The 22,311-nt window shown below is 46.8% G+C and overlaps 1 protein-coding gene across 1 annotated transcript in view; it reads right to left on the bottom strand.

Moving 5' to 3' along the window:
* Positions 1–18,429, bottom strand: part of SDC2 (syndecan 2) — a 55,465-nt gene extending 37,036 nt beyond the window's left edge. Inside the window, exon 1 of the mRNA XM_072330243.1 lies at positions 18,220–18,429. Coding sequence (XP_072186344.1) covers positions 18,220–18,279 — 60 coding nt within the window. The 5' untranslated portion in view covers positions 18,280–18,429. The remainder of the gene's footprint in view (positions 1–18,219) is intronic.
* Between the last annotated feature and the right edge of the window lie 3,882 nt (positions 18,430–22,311).

Genomic DNA, 22,311 nt, shown 5'->3' on the forward strand with positions numbered 1-22,311 from the left:
AGCTCATATTTGTCACAACGTGAATTTTATCACAGTCCCACCAACTTCTATTTAAAGGCCAACCACTGCAAGAATCTAAAGAGAGCCAAGTAAGGTGGATAGATCAAGAGCTATTTAGTGTCATGCAACCAAAACACCTTCTTCAGCAGCATGTACCACAGTGAAGTGAATGTCATTATCCTAAGACCACACAGCACTAAGCATACATCAGGGCATCATCCCCTTCCCATCATGGGCAACCAGTGGGAGGGCTGGAGCAGGCTGCACCCTCAGTGCTGGTGTTAGGGACACACTCATAAAATTGAGATGGTAATGTTTCACTGAATATCCTTCTCTTGCCGGTTCAAGTGTCTACCTTACTTGGAATTCATTTCTTTACATCACAGCTGTGAAGCAACCAACACTCCTACACCCATCAGAAATCACTGATGGAAGCCAGCACACCCAAAGCACTGTCTTCTACTATGAAAAGGAGGTTCTGCTACATCTGTACTCTACACGCACAGAGGTACAGCAAAAGAAATTGCTTGGAAGAGGGGTGAAGACAGAGCTGTGAGCAAGTAAAGAACTTATTCTTAGAGAGGATTAAGTATCACCTTGGTAAGCATTATTAAATTCTTATTTTGAAATACATCCCAATTTATGAAAGGCTTATTTTCTTGATGCTCAGCATCTGCACAGGACAGACTTCAGAGTATTTCATCTCTTCACAGACATCTAGACTTCTACCATTTCCCTACCAGGTTTATTTTCATAGTTCAGTGTTCATTCCTCTAAAAATGAATGTAGTAGAGAGACAGATGAGTATTAACTACTTTCAAAACAAGTAACGGGTGAGTTATCTTTGTTATGTTTTTATCCTGCAAGACAAACTTCTGCGTTCCCTTTTATAACAAAGATACATCTCCGAAGCTACAGCATTTATAAGGTCTCTGATGACTGCAGCATCAACTTTACTTAAGTCAACGACATTTCATAGAATCATGGAATGGTTTAAGTTGGCAGGGCAGAGGCACATTCCACCAGATCAGGTTGCTCAAATCCCCATCCAACCTGGTCTTGAACACTTCCAAGGGTGTAGCAGTCAGAACTCCAGGCAAGTGCCAGTGCCTCGCCACCGTCATTCTTCCCAATGTCCTCTTCAAATCCATCCTCTTCTAGTCCAAAGGCATCATCCCTTCTCCTGTTACCACACGTTTGCCCACATTCAATCAAGAGCAGAAGTATCTTAGTTTTCTGTTTTGAGTGTTGTTCCCTCTCCCCCCATGGAAATTAAGAAATTGTCTTCCTCTTGAAGTAGACAAGGAAAAGTTTGCTACTAAAATGATCTAATTTTTGTAATGCTTCTGGAATACTCAGTAGCAGACACAGTCTTGATTCCAGCTTTCCAGCTCTGGAGGCAGTAACTAGTAACAGTGATGCAACAGTGGAAAAGCAAGCAATACTGTTTGTGGGGAAAGAGGGAAGGAGGAAAAACACATCACACAGCAGTAACACAGGCTACAAAACTGTTCTTCTGATAGAAATTCAAAACAGTCATTTTTTGTAAAGCTTGTTGCTATTTATTTTCATCCATGGGATATGAACAAAGCTGCAGCCTGTTCATATACAAATAGCTTTGCATTCCATCGGGAGCACATTTGGTTAAGTGTCCCCATAAGTTAAACGGATGCAAGGTCAGTGTTTACTTTGCCAAAACCAAGGTCCCTGTGCCCAGCCCCTGTCCTCCAGGCACCTTTCCCATCAGTGCAGTAGGAAGTGGCTGAGCTGTCCCAGCACACGATAGGAAGGCGCCGAGCAGAGCACAGCATCCCCCACTGCCCTCTTCACCCACACGCACTGCATGCTGGAAGCGGCCCTCGCAATTTACTGTGTTGCATGAATGCCTGCTAGCTACGGGATGAATTATGCATCTGGGATAGCACCAGTTTCTATTTTCGCCATGCTGAGACGGTCATGTGCAGCTTAAAAACTGAACTCTATTTTCTTCCAAGCAAGAGGCTCAAAATAAGTTTGATGCCTGAGGGTGGGAAAGTGGCTCGGGCTATAAAACAAGAACCTTTTCACTTTGTTACTGTAGATCCTAATTTAATGTAACCGGGGCAATGGGCAGCCAATTTTAAGCAGGTGGGTTTGGTTTAAATATTAACCCTCACGGTACATAAGGTTTTATTCAAAGGGTAAGTTCAGCTGCACAGTGACAGTTTACAAAACAAGTGTAATGCAGCAGAGAACTGAGCGGTAATTACACTCTTTGGAGTTACTTTTACTCCTCAAAGTTTCATACGCTGTGGTCTCTTATAAGAAAAATAAAACCTCACACATAGGACTAAAAAAGAAATTAATACAGTATCTAGTGTTCTTTACTCAGAATTGCCAAGAAGTAATGGCTTTTTAAATGGCGAAAGCATATAGCTAGTAACTAAAGCTGGCTCCGTGATCTGCACAGATTAAGCTGATGCATGGAAATCCCCGAACAGCTGGGCACCAGAAAACTTTAGTTTTGAAGAAGTGAAGTCCCTAACTTCCAACTGCAGAAAACCACCACATAATGCATCAAGAAAAATCCACTGAACCACCGCTTCTTTTGAAAGGACCCAGCAGCACAATCGGATTTTGCAGTAACTCTTCTCAGGGGATAGTTTGTTACTTTCTCAGTTCTTCCTCAATAGGCAAAACAGCACCATTCTGACCAACTCTCCTGAATTCCTCCTTGTCCTGCAATTCCCCACACACACATAAACGGAGTTTTGCCCTTCCCATCAAACAGGCATAATGCACGTGATTGAATTATTGCCTTCTTGCTCTGTACAAAATCCTGCCTGCTGCACTCCAGAAGTAACCGACACGCATTCACGTGGCTCTTGCTGTCCCAGCAAACAGTATCTGTGGTACTCCCAGACTCATCATCCACTGCATACTGATGCTGAATCGGTCCCAGAGAGTTTTATTTTAGTACTGCCTTCCTCCTTTCCTCTGGTTCTGAAAATGCATCTGTCAATTCTGGATGTTTAAGCTTCAGAGGTGAGTATATTGACATTTAAAAGCAGACTTTAAAAATATATGCAGAGACTGAGCTCTGTAACATGCATAATATCCATCTGAATTCCAATGAAGAAATCACAGCACTGCTTGAATAGATGCTCTGCTTCAACCCTCCCTGCAAAGCAAATGAATTCACGTCTCTAAGAGGATTTGTCCTGGAGAACTACCGCCTTTTTCTGAGCACTGGGAGAGTGCAAGATCCCCACATCGCGTCCAGCCACAGTGACAAGCACTGAAAGAAGGAAATTCCAACCTCAGGCAAAAAGCAGCAGGTGGGAAGGATGTCACTCAATGCAAAGCTGCACAGGGACAGAAGAGATGCCATCCTAGCTGGAGCTGCCTCCTGGAGACCCTCACTTATCAGGCATGAATGCCTGATATTTAGCAGCCAGTAAGTATTTATTAGGTGAACTTTAACCAAGTTTTAATAGCTTTTATATAATGTTACCTAATTTCAATCATGTAAATAAAAGCATTATAACAATATACACCATGATACACAACCTTAAACTTCATTGAAAGCTCTGAATCACAGATTTCCAAAGATAAAACACCAGTGCTTTTAAGTATATACAAACATAACAAGGCAGTAACTTATGTGCCAGTAAGAGCTACAAAATTCTTATGTTGAGCTGAAGTATTGACAGAGCAGCCTTATCTGGCTAATTTCACACCAGTTCAGATACCTGAAGTGGTGTTAGTGCCTCACTTCTCCAGTGAAGGCAGCCCACTGCCAAACAGCTGCAGCAGTAGGGACACCTCTGCTCCCTGCAGGGCCACAAACCTTTCTTGGAGCAACATCACTCAGCCATGAGCAGTCGCTGGGTGGTTTTCAGCATGTGAGGTCAAGCCGTGGCTCTCCTCTTTCCCTGTCTCTCAGTCTGACTGTCCCAGTGCCCTCTATACCCACAGGGAGTAACGCTGCATTGCTGGAGCTGATCCCATCTCCTCTACCAAATTTTCAGCAAAGGAATGTTCAGTATTTTTTGGCAGTTCAGGACAGATCCCTCTACGCTGGAAATACAAATGCACAAATAAATTCTGCCAGCAACAGTTTCAGTTCAGAGGTCACAAATGCAGGGAAGTCAGTTACTCAGTTCTCTCTTCCTCCATAGAAAGGGCCAAGAAACCACCACTGGAGTTCTGGGCCACATTGCTCCAACTTGTGCTAATTATACTGGAAATGCAGAGAATTTACAGTGGAGCCATCCAGGCCTTTGTCATTGAACTAAAAAGTCTTAAAATTCATGAAATGGGGGGAGGAAGTTACAAACATACTTGATGCAAGATCTGTGGTGTTCCAGAGACTGCCTGCAATCACAGGCACGCTAAGGAAGGTACAGTGGGACAGGTCCATAGACATTTCCATAATCAGGCTCTTTACCAAAATACATATTTACTTGTTTAGCCACGGTGCTGCCAAAAGAGTCATGCTGTTCTTTCTGAAAGCATCACCTATTTCACAAGCTTTCCTAAAATAAGCTTTTTACTTTTGTGAATACCTTGCCAAACAACAAACACAAGCATCGAATACACAAGAAAACAAACTAGGACTCACAAGCTGCCTGTTTTTTAATCATGGGGTTCTTATCCAAGCATCAGAGAAAACAAACCCTGCTCTGCTTGGCATGCCAACGTATTATTTTAAACAAGTAGGAAGGCTGAATGAAAGTTCCCTTCATCTCCCAAACCTCAAGAGAAAATGAAGGAGTTATTTCCGGAGCACGTACCCAACGACTGCCCAGCACAGCCTATTCATTTTGGTCAGGCTTCACAAATCCCACACCTAATGAACACGCTGTCTTCTGACTCCTCTTCCACTGCCAGCATGAGAGGATTAAAAATACATACGGAAAGAGGGAAAAAAAATAAAAATACTAGAGATTCTTACATGAACGCCTCTGCTTTTCATTTCTATGGTGTTTGTTCCTGCTCCTTTGGAAGAAGCTGTCTCCTCAAGCAAGAGGACAGCCCACAGGATACTTGTAATCAGGGTACCTATTTCTCCAGGCTTTGTAAGAGTAAAAATCATTAGGTACAGAAGCCCTTCTGCAGATGTTCATGCCTCCTAACTACTGAGCGGTTTCTCCGCTTCACCAAGCGCCTTTTCCAATGGGCTCTGCACAGTGTGGCCTTGGTCCATGCTGGGTGCAATTGAGAGAAGATAAAAGGATAAAGCAGGCGCTTCAAATATCCAAACAGCTGACAGCCAGAAAACCTCGTGCTCCTCCTGTACCTTAACTACCATCCCATTTCTCTGTGCTGATGGGAGTATCAGCGCTGCTCAGCATGTACTTCCAACTCTGGAAATATTTCACATCACCGACCACAAATGAAGTGAGATGCAGACATGCTTTTCCATTCGCTGGCTGCAGAAGGCTCTGTGGCTGGGGAAGGCGAGGTTTCCAGCCGAGGGGCTGCGTGAGGGAGCTCGTGGTGGGGCTGCCATCTCCCGCACAGCCCTGCAGGCAGTGGCCTAGCCACCCACCCTCCTCCATTGAGAACAGCCATCCTTAATGCACCCTGCAAAGCTCTAAGCACATTTTATCACACCTTTGGGAGTTACATTTCATGAAGTTGATTTTTACAGAGCCTTGGCTTTTCCTTCAATGACTTTTAGATCTCTCGTCCCATTGACTATACAGAAGTCTCCCCAGCTAAAAGCCCCCCTTCTCTCTTATGCTGTTCTGATGGGCCCTCTGCAGAAGAGATACCCTGCCTTGAAGAAAACCCAGCTTATGGACACTATTCTGGCCACCCCTTCCACCCCCTCCAAGACCATAAAAGCCTAGGACTTGTTTTCTCTGAAGAAGAACCTACTAAGAGAAGGCTTTGTATTAAAGGATTATTCCTAAAACTTAAGTCACGACCCCACTATAAAGCTCAAAACTAATAATTTCCTGTGGTCTTCATTTATCTTACCCAATCACATAAAGCTTTTCCCTACACAAACTTTCCCTTCATTACAGCCCCCCCCCACCCTAAACCCTAACCCCCCCCCAAACCTGGAAAGGTATTTTTATATTTTCCTGTGGGTAAAGACACCCACAGGCAACATTTTGTTTAAAATTATTCAGCAGGTATTATTAGACAGAAGATATAAATAGAGCCATGGGTGGACTCTCAGGGCCCATTCCTCGAGCACGCTTCTCCCCAGCAGCACGCTGATGCTATTTCAGGTGGCACCTCCTGCTTTTCATTCCTGAGTTCTGATGAGGTCTGCCAGGTTAAGTAGCCAAAGAAAGAAACGGTCATTTAAGGACTAGCATAAATACTTATTTTAAATAACACCGTTGTAAACCAAGCAGGGCAGGATTTATATTTTCTGGTGTTGGGAGATCAACCCCATGATCAGGAAGTTCTGGTATAAACACTTAAGGGCAAGTGTAAATAGGGTACACGTCCACCTGTGCTCCCGGTCCAGGGATAGTGATGCTCAGTTTTCCCCTTTGGTAACTATGGATAGAGTTTGCCCTTCCAATACTTGATTAGTGAACAGTGCTAAGTGTTCCAACAACTTGTGGAAAGAGTAAGAGCGTAGGGGCTTTATCTAAGGGTTTGGGATATTTTGTTTCAATATAGTATAGGGAAAGCAGCTGTCACCTTGATTACAGTTCCCTTGTAACCGGACACATCTCACTTCTCCAACTAATCCCAGCTCCGGCGTGCTCCCTTCTGCTTGAGTGACGCAGTCATGGATTGCTCCAGCAGCCAACTGCTGCTTGTGCACCAGCGTGCCCTGCAGCAATGCTGCGGTCCCAGGAGAGCAGTAGCTCCAGCAGCTTGCTGCACCTGCTGGCCCACCCTGCCCATGCGAGAGGAGAGCTGCAGGGCTTCCAAGAAAGCCCAAAGGGCAGTGACGAGTGCCAAGCTGCAGAGTTTGGCTCCGCACACTCACTTTCCAAAAAGCAGAGCGGATGAGGGATGCCTTGCTCACATCATCCACGTCTGCTCAAACACTTGTCTCATGCGTGCCGTGCTGTCAGACAGGGCTGAGCGAGCAGAGGTGGATTCCCACCCCACACCAGTACCTCCTCACTTTTCAGCCTGGTTGGGATGCTCCAACTGCTCTGCATTGTAACCCCGAGCCCCCGCATGCTCCCCCATCCCATCACCACCCACAGCAAAGCAGGCAGAAAGGCTCCTGATGGTGGGCAAGCAACCAGAGCAGACCCAGCTCTTCACGTGCCTCGTCTCCAGCTCTCGGATCCCGTGCTTGCAACATGAGACCAGAGAGCTGTGCCAGGACTAGCCATTACCTGGCTGACTTGGCAGCACTGAAGTAGCAGGGAAGGGGAAAAAATATAATGAAAAAAAAATATAAGTCAGTCTAATGAGACTGGAAGCTTAAGAGACTGGAGAAAAAGAGCAAAGAACTTAAGACAAATTACAATTAAGTGCACTACAGTTACTGTGTGCTACACAGCACTGCTCAGAAACGCCATTAGCACAAGTGAGAAAACCATATTGAACAAAAAGCTGCATTTTTGGTAGGAAAGCAGCAGTCTTACAACAACACTGCAGTGATAATGGCACGAGAAAATGAACGAGTGACAGGTTAGACAGAATTTAAAAGCCCACGGTTGAGGTTGCTTTGTTTGTGTTTTATCTTACAATAAAAACAGCCCACACCTACACAGTTAGTTATGAGAAACACCTATTTGAACTCTCCCTATCACTATTGTACATGGCTAAAAAACAGGACTTTTTGCCCCCCCACCCCCCCCAAACAATTTTCTTTTGAAGCCCATTAAGACATAATGTCATTGCATCTGCTTTGATTTCTCCTGAGAAAAGTCAAAACATTTGTGCAATACCCCATAACAGAAAAAAATAAAAATAAAACCACATAACTCAATGGACAAGGCCTTATAATTTAATGATATGTTTCCCTGAGAAGGAAAGCAAACATAGTTGTAACTCACTTCCCATTTTTGAAGTGCTGACTGAAACAGGAGTTCAGCACAAGCACCGAGTCTCCCCTTACACACAGAGCCAAGCACTCTGCTTCAGGCTTCCCAATTATTCACAAAAAGACTCGGCAAAAATAGGCTTAAAACAATTTAAATGACAACTGTGTGGTGTGGTACAAGGGACCGCCTCTGTTTAATTGAAGGTCATTTCTGCTAAGCTGTGTGCTATATTTACCACCTGGCTGGTGATGGCTGCTTTTATTCAAATGCTCTGCAGTAAAATACGTGCACATGTAGGATAGGAAGACTTTATCATTAAAACCTTCTGCAAGAAATTAGCAGAATGAGGAAGGCTCGCACACTTCCTCAGCAAAATTAGGTCAGGACTCCTTTGAACGGCTCCACTTGAAGGCTGTGCCAGATTCCAGATCAAATAGTTTGTAGTGCGTTAGAACCAACGGCTTAAGAGATGAACTTCTACACTGATGATAATTATTACTAGCGCTGTGCATTGCTGCCTCCCTCTCCACCTGTGGATAATTATAAATAGCCTACATTTTCCAGTCCCTGACATATGCCACCAGATCTACAGCACTTCCAGAAAACATCCTTTGTAACCAATGGTCACACATTTCAAATATGACAACCACGTAATTCCACATAGGTTGAGGAATTATGATTTTCCCCCACACACGTACTCTTAATTAAACACTCTGCATTCGCATGTATAGGAGGTGATTAGTGTCACAGTAATGAGCGATGCTGGCAAGTGCCAAGCTAGAGCTCCACACACCCAGCTCCACGCCATCTCCTGCTCCTAAGGAGCTCAGGGATATCCCCATTACAGAAGCCATGTTGGGAGGGCAAAGACTGAAGAACTGCCCTGGACACAAAAATTAGGTATAAATACAATTATACAAGCCTTCCTTGCTCATCTTTACAACTCAACCCTGAGGAGTTGTGTTCAGTTGCCTCTTTAAGTTCCTGTCAAATTGTAATTATAAATTAATCTACAAATTAACTGCAAGCCCAAAGACTAAAAGTTTCAAGGAATAAAACAAGAAATATACAAACACAGCAGTAACTTCAGAGTCAACTACACCTAAGTTTAACAGTGTAACAAACCCAGTGGTAAGAAAATCTTTAGAAGCTCGGCCTGTTCCTTTTTTTGCCTTTCCTGCTTTTAAATTTCACAGCTCACTGGGCTCACTCTAGCAAGCCCGGCTGTTGGGAGGATTGTTAAGATACACAGAAACAACCTATTGCTTTCCATTGCGCTCCTGTTGGGTGTCACTATTAATTGCACAGCTGGCACAGCTGCCTGCTCGACTCCTCTAAGGTCTTCCAGTTGTGTGAGCTGCACTAAATAACAAGAGAGAGGTTAGCTTTGCGTGTGCATCTACAGAAAGCCACAGAGAAAGCCAAAGAAACATTCTTACTAATCCTCTCTTCAGACACTCATCTCTGATCACAAAGCCACGTGAGCTTTATAGGAATCGTGCCAGGCCCAGCCACAACACAGCCACAATCTCCACCAAGACGGATCCTATCTGCTTTTGTTGAGACTGGAAGTGCTTATCAGAAGAAATTTTCTCCTCAGTCTCCCTGAGGTTCCTCAAGTGAAATACCTTTACACATTTAAATCAGTTATTAAATCCTCAGAATTCATGCGAAACAGCAATAAGCACATGGCAAAGAAGTAGCACTGAGGGTCCTATCTGCGTGTTACAGACAGGTGCTATAGACACGTAATTATGGCAGCATTAATAAATATTCACAAGGCTGGAAGACTCCTCTAACCTATAGCCAAGATGCACGGCTCTCAAAAACGTTTCAGAAAACCTTCATTACCATTAAGCTGGACTGGTTTTTTGTGTAGAACAGTTTTTATGCCACCAAGCTGAAGGTCAATTACAGGTATCCGCCAGAAGAGACCTCCATCAGGATAGCAGGTCACTAACTCCCTGTTAAGTGGAAAAGATACGCTCAAGAAAGCGGCATTAGTGAAATCACAAAATCCCAGACCAGCCAAGGGTAGAATAAGCTTTTCAAGGTTTTGAATCGCAGTAAGAACAGGAACAAAAAGGAAAAAGGTCATTTCCCCTTTCTAATGCCCTACAGTAACAAAGCAGACAAGGGATGACATTTCCAGCACAGCAATACTATTAACAGTACCCTACGCTCTTATGTTAGCCGGAGCTCAGAATTTCTCCCTGCCCAGTGAGGCTCAGCACGGTGTCACGGGCCTCCTCACCCCACAGAAACACTATTTATGACAGAGCCTGAGCCTCAACAAAGGCACAAGGATCCTCCCCTCGCAGTGCCAAACACAACCCTACTCTTTGGTTCCACATGGCTGCTTGGGTTGAACACAGGGGCAAAGCATTTCCGATATGCAGTAGGAACAGAGACATTGTCAGTCATCCCCAACCTTAATGTGCCATCTCTTCAAGTAACAACTGCAACTGGGTGCCTTACAGAAGTATTTCTATTTAAGAGATGCCTGTAGGACCTACCTTCCTCACCCCCAAGCCCCGTGCATTCAAGTCATTAAGCTGCAGTGGGTTTTCCAAGTGTTATTCAACAGAGATACAGCCGTTAGATTATATCAGTGTGTCTTTTTAATACACCCTCGTCTCATCACTCCCCCTGTATCCCTAGGGATGCTCTGTACTGTGCTGTAAGAACAACCACAGCTGCTCCCAGAAGAGCATCTCCTGCTTTGCCACAGGATTTCTTCAGCCATCTCCCATCCACTGCCAAATTCTCTGGCAACCTCAGCCACGGCTCCACGCAGCAGGCAAACGCATGCAGCAAATTTTTGGTCAAAAGCTAGGAAAAGAAGATGCATGCCTGACAAATTCAGCCAACCCAAGCTGCAACACAGATGGACAATTTCAGCTGAGTCAGGAGACCACCGGTGCCACGGCAGTCCTGGTGCCATCTCCCAGAAAGGACACCTATGTATTCACTCCCTTAACATTATTCCCAGTTTATCTTTTAAGGATATGGCCTCCCCTTCCCTCTCCCCCATAGATCTCATTTATGCTTCACAAACATATTCCTGTCCCCTTACCAGGGCTTTGAGGGGGAGAGGGAAAGCTTTGCTGCAGAATAAAATCAAAAGAACCTGTTAGTGCTACAGAGGTTCAAGTCATCCTTGTGGAAGGATATCTGTAACTTGATACAAAATTAAGAAACAAGGAAACAAATACATATGTAATACGTAAAGACCACCTTGTATTTAAGGTTGTGGGTTTTTTTCCCCTGATAAATAAGGTTAGAGAAGCTGCTCTTCCCAGCCTGGTACCAGGACAAAAGAATTTTAAATATTTTGAGGGCAATTCTGTTCTGTTTGTATAACACTTTGCATGTTCTGCAGGGCATTTCCTTCCTGACGTTTGAAAAACATATTGCCTTTCATAACAGAAGACACACACACAGACAGAAGCATCTAACATGAGGATGTACATAAAGCAGAGACCTACACAGGATAAAGATCTACACAAAGTTTCACAGAGCTTCCAAGCTCGAGAGGCAACAGCTACAGAGAGATCAGTGCAGAAGTGCTCTGTGCAATTCAGCCTTTATGGACACTTGATTTCAAATGTACTGCAAGAAGTTTCATTCTGTACCATCACAGCTGTTCCATTCAAAAAGTTGTTCTTCACAGATGAAAAATAATTGAAGAGAACATGACTGGAAAACTATAAGAAACCCCATCAGTGAGACAAACTTAGGAGATACAAAAGGCACCTTAGTAACTTCATTTATACCTCCAGTACTGTTCTGCCATGAAGAGATTTATGAGTTCCACATGCTGCAAATGCTTTAGTCACCAGTAATCCTAAAGTATTAGGCTCCTAACTGCATGCTGCCCCAGCAGCTCTTGAGAGCTTCTCACAATGAGACTTAGAAGAGCCAGTTGTCAATATAACCAACTCCCCATGCTCTGTTTATGTACACACCATCTCCTTGCCACACAAAGCCTCACTGTAATGTGGTTGCACTGCCACTAGTGGCTTGTGCAAGTACCCAGCACCTGTGGGCTCCATGCTGGAAGGGGACATAGCCCCACAGCCAGGGGGTGTTCTGCAATGCAGAAAACTCAGAATCCTGCTCCTCAGCAACATTATCTTATGCAAATCCCTGCTGCAGGAATCATACTTTATTATTATTTATAGAACTGAGCCGTACCTATTTTTATTTATGCAACATCACAAATTTAAATTCAATGGAAGTTTGACTTTTTGCATGTCCCAGCGATGGTGCATTTCCATTACTTGAAACTAGCTTCACCCTTCCAATTTGCTTTCCTTGCAGGTTTTCATTTTAAGTTATAAGAACACCATCAATGTCACACTTCCCTGACCGTACATGTGGATGGAGAACTGCACAATACTCGAAAGTGATTTGAAGGGAAAGGCTTTGTGGAGGCTTTCACCCAGTAATCAGTTTAAGTGATGCACTGACTCTGGGATCTCCGCATCCAGAGCGAGCAAGAATAGTTAACCCAACAAATGAAGAAATATGTGCTATGAGATATAGTTTAGTAGCTTAGTGGTAGCAATGGTGATAGGAGGACGGTTGGACTAGATGATCTTGAAGGTCCTTTCCAACCTTGTGATTCTGTGACTCTATGATTCTAAGCATCGCCTTCTGGACAGCTGTCCCCTCCTATTAGATACACCAAACCACTATCAGCCCTTTCCTGTAAACCCCAATATGAAAGGCAAACAGAACTCAGCTTTTAAAACTGAAAGAGACCCAGAGTGTGATGTTTGGCTGGGCACAGCTGCATTCTCCAGCTGTTAGTTCCAGCCAGGTACCTCAGGGTCACCAAAACCCACAGAGACACAACTGGGATTAATGCAGCTCAGCCTAGAGAAAGAGCAAAGCTTACTTCTACTTCTACTGCAGGACACGAACAGGCATACCAGAGAGGATGTGAGATGCGGCAGAAAAGATGAAAGGCCTAGGTGGGTTATTAGTTCACTGACAGCAAGCACATTATCACTTTTCTCTCAAGACATCCTTAGTCTGGAAGCCACTCCAGCCATGCACCCATCCACCCCCTGAGGAGCGCTGAACCTCCCACACTGTGCCACCTCCTGTAGCTCTGTGAGACCATTCACATTCACGCTTCTGAAATACTGTTCAGAAAATAAGGATGGGCCACTTCACACTGCTTTGAAAGGTGACAAGCAACCTCCATCAATGTGGAAGCACCTCTAGAGAAAATTATGCTTTATTACATTTAATCAAGCAGGAACAACACGTCTGACAACATAATATTTAAATCCAGACAACAGCATTCTGGTTGTTAATCACAGTGGAACTTCTGAACATTGTGATTCAGTTCCTGTACATACGAAAGGCTGTTTGACCTTTAGTAAGTCCCTTCATCTTATGTTTAATGGGAGCATAAAGTATGTATTTATCTTCACCCTCACAATGCAATCACAGAGAAACTGGTTTTTATTTGAACCTTCAGAAAAATCCATTCACTTTGGGAACAAAACAATTTAGCTTAGATGGGAGAATTCTGAAGAAGCTGTTCAGATGCAAACTAAGAACAGTGGTTTTAGGTGTAGCATCCAGCTCAGACTTCAGTTGAGCACGACTTTTTCAACACACTAACGCAGCCTGTCTACAGACTAGGCCAAGTCTTGCAGATTCTCCAACACCCTGTTAATGATTATTTCACCTTAAATGAGCACCCAACTTGAGACAACGTCAAGAGTCATTTGTTCAGCATAAGAGTGCTTGTTGTGAACGGCTGTTACACACTATGTTTTTCTCTTGCAGTCAGTTTTCCGGTAGGTTGCAGAACTACACGTATTTCCACCCAAATATCCCGTATGCTTTTGAAAGCATCCCTCAGGGCTGAGCTAATCAAGAAAACAACATACATACGGAGAACTGTCATTATTACAGGGTCAAACACTAATGCAGTCCTTACTCGGGAGATTACAAATTATATTTCAAATGTGAGCAAGAGAAATCTCGTTCCCAAATCACTGAGTGGTGCCATGTAACCTATGAATAAATTACTAGTCCTGAAGAGATTGCAGATAGCAGTTCACTGTCATCTTGTAAGCATGAACTGCAGATAACTGAACGACAATCCTTTCACAGAGCAGCCTAAAGTAAATTTTCTCATGCTTGCTGCAGTGCTGAAAGTACAGCAACTTGAACATGGACCAAATTGCTTGCTCATTACTTGTGCATCCTCTCTCAAATGCGGCAACACAGAGGGCATATTTATGCCCTACATTCAAGCAGGGTCTTGCATGAGGCCTAGAATAAGCTTTCCATTCTCAAACACAACATTTCTGTTGAAAATCCTGGTCAGTCAGATCTCTTCAGATGACAAAGGAGCACTTCTCCGTAAGTAGACAAGAGTCCTTTGTTCAGCCTCTGAGCCTTACTAAAGCCTGTAATTCTTTGCCATAAGGAAAATGTTTAAACTGGTCAATGGCAAAAGTCAATTTGGTGAGATAATGCAATTAATAAATGCCATCCATATGCCTCGGCTTGACATTTTATAAAGACAACTGGCCATGAAGAGCAGTGCAAACAGAGGGCTCTGCAGGCGGCTGGCTGCTCCTCAGGGAGCTCGTCTGCTGCGTGATGGATGAGCTCTTTGCCAAGCCTGGGGCTCCTGGCCCAAACACAGCCACGTTTCCTGCGAGGACAGCAGGCAGCTCTCCTCTGTCCTCTCTGGAAGCATTAGATCATGACAGCATATTTGAGGTGGGACTCTGCACAGCTCGGACCTCTGCTGGCCAAGCAATCAAGCCTTCATCTGATCATCCTAAAACTATACTTCAGATTATGACCACGTAGACTCAGATCCATCAAAACGTCATGTAAACCCCAGGTTTGTGGCTCGTTATTTCCAGCCCACCATCTCTATCCCATAGCTGCAGCAATTGCCACAAACCTACCACAAAGGTATGACCTGCCTAGAAACCACAACCCCAGCACCCAACTTCAAACTGGGAACTATTTGTCCTGACTTGTCCTTGAAGACGCTCATCTTCTTCCCTGATAGGGATCTAGAAAAAAATGCAGAGAAAACTTCCCTGCACTTTAGGCCTGAATATTAAGTCAGTTCCAATGCAGACCTCGGGGCTAAGATATTAAAAAGAGAAACTGCCTCAGTGTTTGATCTCAGGTCAAGAATCATCTGTTCTTTAATTTTTAAGAGATAAGCTAACCTGGGAGGGAAACCTATTCCCAGAAAGGGATTCCTGAGAACATCCAGATAAAGGGATGCTTCCAGCAGTGAGTTAACTGCAGCACCACAATAGCAAAACCTGAGGCAGAAGCTGAAACCCTCCCATGTTTCCAGCACATGGGGGTTGTTGCCAGGCCCCCAAAACAGAGCCAGGGCAATGGGAGCAGTGGCCAGAGGCACCGGCTGGCTCCAGGTGCTGCCAGCCACAGGAAGATCTTCCTCACTCCTGCAGAGAAGCAGCAGCCCACGTGAGGAAGGGTGGAAATAAATCAAGACTTAAGAAAAGTTTCCTATCTTTCTTTGGAATTTACTTGGCAACGTACATTTAAACGTGCTTAGAAGAGACACTCACAGCATGTAAATCTGAAACACCACCCATCTCTTCAGCAGTTTTCTCTCCTCCTGTAATTACCATCTCCAAAACCTAGCTGCGTGTTTGAAAACCAAAACAAACATTCACCCTCTCCAACATGGTATCCATTTTCCAGAGTCCAAAAGCAAAGTAATGATTAGAAACAAATGCAGAAAAAATTATAGCACCGTGCTCCCAAAGTATTAAATATTTCTGAAAAATACACAAATTATTACCCAAGTAATCCTTCAATAATAGCGTATATGTCAACAAGCCAGTGCTCAGATGCTTACAGAAGGAACAGACAGACCACATAGTTGATGTTGGTGCTGCAGCGCTCTATTTTAACGAACCCCACATGCACAGTGCTGGGGAGTTGGCATGAAGCAGAGTCCTTTGATTCAAGAAACAACACTACAGAGGAGGAAAGCCACGACTGTTCTCCCATTTGTGAGAGCAGCAGGATTACAGTGCAGCACACACAGAAATCTGTTTGCCAGCAAGGCTTCCCTGCACCCACCTTGGCTTGCAGAGAGGATCAGAGCATCACACAAGCTCTGGAAAACCATTAGTCCTACTGATGAGGAGCAGAAAGAAGCAGAAAGGTTTATCAGCCTCGGCTGAATGGGAACTGACAAGGACAGTGAGATACTTGGCGCTGCTCTCTGTTGCTATTAAAATCAGCAAGCGTTGACTCCTGCTATCATCAAGACTGAACCCAACCTCATAAAAGACACACCTGACTCACACTTAGAGAGCTGGCCTTTTCTTTTTTCCAGCACTTTTACATCACTCTCTTTCCCTCTCCTAAAAGGGAATCAGAAAGAACACCTTTTCCACGATTCACCCAAGCCTGGGTGAGTCTCAAAGTGCCTCTGCATCTGCTGATGTTACCAGACCCCACTGATATCCAGCATCTCCCCCTGCACAGCAAAGTACCCTGTGAGCCCAGTGCCATTTGCCAGCTCTGATGTGGGCACTTGCCATCTCCTGCAGCCAGGCACAACAGTGTACAGCTGCCTGGCACCCTCTGCATCCCGATGCCGAGCTGACACTGCACGCCAGGGTACATCTGCAGCACAAAAGCCAACACCAGGGCACAGAGACACACAGCTCCCTACTACATTTCCAGTATGTTTATAACATGACTAACACCAATAGGGTCCACCCCAGTAAATAGCGGGGGCTTGGCAGTTACACGAAGCAAACACAGGACATACTTCTTCAAGAATCAAACAGAGGAAAAGAACTTAGGAGCTAAAACCATTTGTCAGTACTCCAAAAGCTTGCAGGGTTGTTGTAAGCATCCATATAAAATCCCACTTAGGACCAGGACAGCATTCTGCACAGACAACAGATTTAGCATCCGTCTTTTCCCAGAGACCGGTCTACAGAACTCCTCCTTAAAGGTCCTCGTAGCTGCCGCCAGGGAGGAAAAAAGGAGAGGGGGAGAGAAAAATCCACCTCCCTTCACCTCTCCCATCTGCCCACAACTTTCTGGCAGCAGTCAGGGCGCTGCTCAGGGCCGGCAGCACGGCTCCCCCCGCTCCAGCCGCAGGAGCCTGCTCATCCCAAGGCAAAACCATCCAACTTAATACTTAACTAATGACTGTGGCAGTCGCAGTTACTCCGCCATCAGAGAACTTCATAACAGTAGCGTTCCTATGAAACTAAAGCATACCGCACCTCATCAGCAAGGGGGAGCGCGCTTAGCGGGAACGGGAGTCCGGGCTCAACACAACTCGTTCTTAATTAGCCCTCAAGAAAAGCGTTTTGCAATTGTATCCTTCAGAATCACTAATGATGAGGCGGACCGCACGAAAGCTGCGACGGGGCTTATTTATACAATAGCCAGGCAACTTCAAAAGCGAACCCGAGCCGGTGACATTATTTAGTTCAGTGGAGCAGCTCATTTTAATTGGATTAAATTGTCACGGTATTTTAATTTCGGACTGAAACCTCCATTTATTATTTCCTAATATTTGCCCAAACGCTGCAACCGCGTTCTTTTCTCGGCCTCCTCCTCCTCCATCCCACCTCCCCCCCCGCCCCAGCACCGTCCCGAAGCGCCGCCGGCGAAGCCCGAATCCTCTCCCGAGCCGTCCGCACCGCGGGGCGGGAGCGCTGCGCAGAGGAGCGGCTTTTCGGGAGGTACAAATCCCGGCAGCGGAGTTAATTGCATTAAGCAGAGTTCCCCGCTCAGCGGAGACACTTGTGGCTGGGAGAAGCGTAAACAGCGGCATTATCCCCGGCAGCCCGCAGCCAGCCCGGGCGGGGAGGGCAGCCGGGATGGGCGCGCACCCCGCGGGGAAACGAGGGTCATGGGGCGCGTACCGAGCCGCCTAACCACGGCCAATTAACTCATTCGGTGCCCTCCGCAGCAGCCTGTCGCGCCATGGGAGCGGGTCTATCCTTCGGGGAACCGGGGAAGGCGCCGCCGAGGAGAGACGGACCCGCACCTCCTCGGGCCGGGCCGGGCCGGGTCGGGTCGGGTCGGGGCGTCGCAGTGAACTCGGGGCTGGCGGGGCGCTCCCACCGCGCCTGTCGAAGAAATTCCTCGGGGGCAGCACTGCGGCCGGAGCCCAGGTGGCCGCCCCAGTCCCGTCCTTGTCCCGTCCCCGTCCCGTCCTTGTCCCGTTCCCCCGCCCTGCCGCTCGCTCACTCACCGGCTGCCCGGAGGCGCAGGCCACGAAGCTGAGGGTGAGCGCGAGCCACACGCACCGCATTCTTCCCGAGGAGCCGGCGCGGCGGCCGCCTGTGGCCGGGCACAAAGGAGAAAGCGGGGCCGCTGCGCTCGGCAGCGCCCGGGGGCGCGGGGCAGGGCCGCGGGCGCCCTCCGGCCCGTTCCGCTCCGCTGCTGTCGGCGTTCAGCTCCGCGCTGCCCGGCGGCACAACGCTGCGCTGCGGCTGCCCGGCTGCTACTACTGCTGCTGCCTCCTCCTTCTTCTTCTTCTTCGCCGCCCGCTCCTCTCCCTCCTTCCCTCCCGCCCTCCGCCCCGTGTGCGCGGCAGCGGCAGCGCGGCTCCCAGTTAAACCCCGCAGAAATTCCTGCAGGATTACAACACAGATTGGCAGCTCCCCCAGCCAGTGGAAGGAGGCGGCGCGTCTCCGCCGCCGGCTCTCGCCCCTCGCAAATTCAAGCAACTTTCCACCTCCCCCCCCCCACCAAAAAAAATAACCACCGCCCCCTCTCTATCCTCCCCTCTGCCGTCCTACCCCCAAGTGGAAAACATGAGCAGTAGAGCGAGGGCTGGACCCGGATAGAAGCGGGGACCTGGAAAGTCTCCCTCTGCTGTTTTTTGTTTGTTTGTTTGTTTGCTTGGTTTTTTTTATCATGTATTTATTTATTTATTTCAAGGGAATCCTTCCCGCTGCTCTGTGTTCTCAGGAGCCGGACCGAGCCGTGCTGCCTCTCACATCCTCCCCCAGTTACCTAGAAGGCAGCAATCAGGTGTGTGGGAAACAAAAAGGATGAGGCACATGGGTGCCAAAATGGCAGCTCATGTTGGGCTCCCTGGTTTGCTTTCTGCCCCCCCCTTTTTTTTTTCCAGACTTTTCTCTGAAGACCTGAAACTTTGAGGAATAAGAGAGTGGCTGTGATTTGTGGCTCATTACATGGAGCCAGGAAGAAGGTCTTCAAAACAAATATGGCAGGAATCGACAGCGCCAAGGATGCGCACTCCAGAAGCGAAACCAAGAGGTCTTACTGTGACTGGCCCATGGTGTTTATCATGCAGGGAAAGTGGTAGTATTGCAGAGCTTAGGAGCATCATTATGACTCGGGTGCTTGTGCCAGTGCGTTTCCACTGCCAAGCATGTCTATGTGTTACATCAGTCACAGGACACAGGAAGGTGAAAGATATTGCTCTTGATTACGACTGACCGCCTTTGATTCAATTCTGAGCTTCAGGCTGTGTTTGTAGCCAGACTAAGGTGGTCACCAGGACCATAATGATCACTCTTAGACAAGCCTGTCCCATTCAGAGGACCCCACGGAAGCAAGAAGCTTGAGGATCCCAGTGCAGGTACTTCTGCATGCCCATCGCCTTACCTGCATTGGCCTTTAAGTGGTGCTGAGATCCCATCTGCCTCCAGGCCCTGCTGTGATTGCTTTCCTATGGAAACAGAAGAACAAAACCAAATGTGCTTAATTAAGCACATGCAGCCTGTCGCCTTCCCAGTCTCTCCCCGACAAAGGCACCCCACACATGCCTGTGTGATACGGCTGTATCCTGGGGAGCAGCAGGACTCGTGTCCCCATGGGGCAGGTGGCCGTGCCCTGAGTGTTCCCACTGCCAGGAACGTGATACTTCTCAGCAGCACTGGCCGTGCTGTTTCCAGACCTACGTCCCAGACATGCCGTGTCATTGATTTTTAGGCTGCGTTCACCGCTGAAATCTCAGCAGATTTTCAATGGTCTACTCCTGGCAGGCGTCACGCACAAACAGGTTGTTTAATAGATTCCTTCTCCCTCAAAGGCCGTTGCAAATATTTAGGGCCAGTTCTGTGTATTCTCTTCTTTGACGGGTGGTTGGATTGCAACCTAACAAACAGAGCAACCGTTGCATGCAGCATGACTCAATGAGAGAGGCTGAAGTACAGGGAAGCAAAGGGAGGAAAGCTCAGGTTGGTCCAAACCTACAGGATCTCATGGGGTCCTACAGGCACCCCTGTCTGCAGGGATGGCAAATGTAGAGAAGCTGCAGCTTGCCCAGTGTCAAAGCAAGAACCAGAAATAGCATTCCCTGGGCTGGCAGGTTCCTTAATAGCATGAAACCAGAGCATTCGAAACAAATAACATAAAAGGCAGCATCCAAAGGCTTGACAAACACCAAGGGGTAGGTGATTTACTACAGATTGTAGCTTTCAGACCTTGCAGGCACGTCTTTAATAAATAAACCTAACTCACCTTTTCTTTCTTTTTTTTTTATTTCCTTGTTACAATCCATGATTATCAGGGATTTATGTACTCAGTAGAATATATCAAAGACAAAATGTTATCCACATCCAGCGAAGGGAAGGTGTTCCTCAGGCAAAGATGTCAGTGCCTAATGGGCTTTATATGGACAGCGGGGGTCCACATAGGTGGTGTCAATGAAAGACTTGGAGTGGAGGCCTGCAACACCTGCAAAGACCTGCCTCAGGTGCAGGGGAATGTCCTCTGATGCCAAGTGCATGGCCAGGCCCACGTACTGATAATAGAAGGAGCAGGACGGCTGAAGGCCTGAAGTTGGACAGATAATTTGGACTCATAGAAATGGACATGGGGAGAAAAGAAGGGAAAAGGGGAAGGGGAAAGGGAAAAAAGAGAAGGAAAGGATGACCCCTGTAGTTCACAGAAATAACAAAAAGTTTTCTTGAGACCATTTGTTGCCTCCCTACAGTCTGCAGCCCCATGGAAAATGGCTGTGATAATATAGCCCAAGGCCCTGGCACCTGCTCCTCTTGTCACTCTGTGTTTATAGAGATAGAGGCAAGTGGGAGGCCCAGCATGAAGCTGAAACAAAATGTTTTTAACCCAAAGGAATGATGTAATAAGAACTACAGTGAGAAGGTAGCTAGCGAGGTCCTTGTGTTTGTGCAGCCCAGAGCAGAGGAGCTGAGGGGAGGCCTGATGGCGGCTGCAGCTCCTGACAGGGAGCGGAGGGGCAGCGCTGAGCTCTGCTGTGTGTGACAGCGACAGGGCCCGAGGGAACGGCATGGAGCTGCGGCAGGGGAGGGGCGGCTGGGGGTGAGGGACAGGGTCTGCACCAGAGGGCGGTGGGATGGAACGGGCTGCACAGGGCAGTGGGCACGGCCCCGAGTGCCGGAGTGCAGGGAGCGTTTGGACACAGCTCAGACACTGGTTGGAATGTGGGGTGGTCCTGTGTGGAGCTGAGAGCTGGACTCAATGATCCCTGTGGGTCCTTTCCAAGTTGGGATGTTCTATGATTCACTAAACAGTAGTTTTTATGAAACGTCACCTGCTGGAAGGACCTAGCACGAGCAGTGTGGTTATAAACCACAGAAAAGCCTGAGCTATAACCCACATATCTTTGCAGCATGTAAATTCAGCTCAGGGTCTCTCCCAGGGAGAAGTTCATCACCTGGTTGTGTGGCCTGCCTTCCTGGCTCCAGCCCATGTGCACTGGCTGGTCAAAGCACAGAGCAACTTCACACAAATAGAAGCGTTTCTAAGGCTGGCAGTGCTGTGGAGCACAGAAAATGGTTTGCAGGACACTTTTAGAGGAATGTACCCTCTGGTTACTGGCATTTAAGGGAAGAGCTGTGGTTGGAAAGAGGTGGGAGCTGTGCAAAAAGCAAGTCTAGAAACCTTGAGAAGACCTCAAGCTATGGCTACTGAGTCGCGGTTAGGGAGAAGGGTGTTTAACAAGTTCCCAAACGTTTCCTGAGCCTCCATTTCTGCATGGCTGTGTCCTCCAGGATGTAACCCACCACTAGGGGTAAATTGAGAGAGCTGCCTGTGGAGGAGAGCTCCCCATAGTGCTGTATCTTGTTAAGATTCGATCAATAACACAAAGTGTGGCCTAGTGAGGCGAAAGCCCCTCACTGCAATGAGGAGAGGGTGAAGTGATACTGGCTGGAGCCAGCCTGTATGGTATGAATGATTTTATTCTGGGGTGGGACAGTCATGGAATCACGTTCAAAGGTCAAAAGAGGTGACAAATGTTCTCAAATAACTTATTCAAAGAGAAGCCAAACCTGCGAAAAGGAATAAATGAGACATAAAACAGAGCGGGTGATGCTGAATCTGTTTG

The sequence above is a fragment of the Excalfactoria chinensis genome, chromosome 2, assembly GCF_039878825.1.
Source record: "Excalfactoria chinensis isolate bCotChi1 chromosome 2, bCotChi1.hap2, whole genome shotgun sequence".
Taxonomy (NCBI): domain Eukaryota; kingdom Metazoa; phylum Chordata; class Aves; order Galliformes; family Phasianidae; genus Excalfactoria; species Excalfactoria chinensis.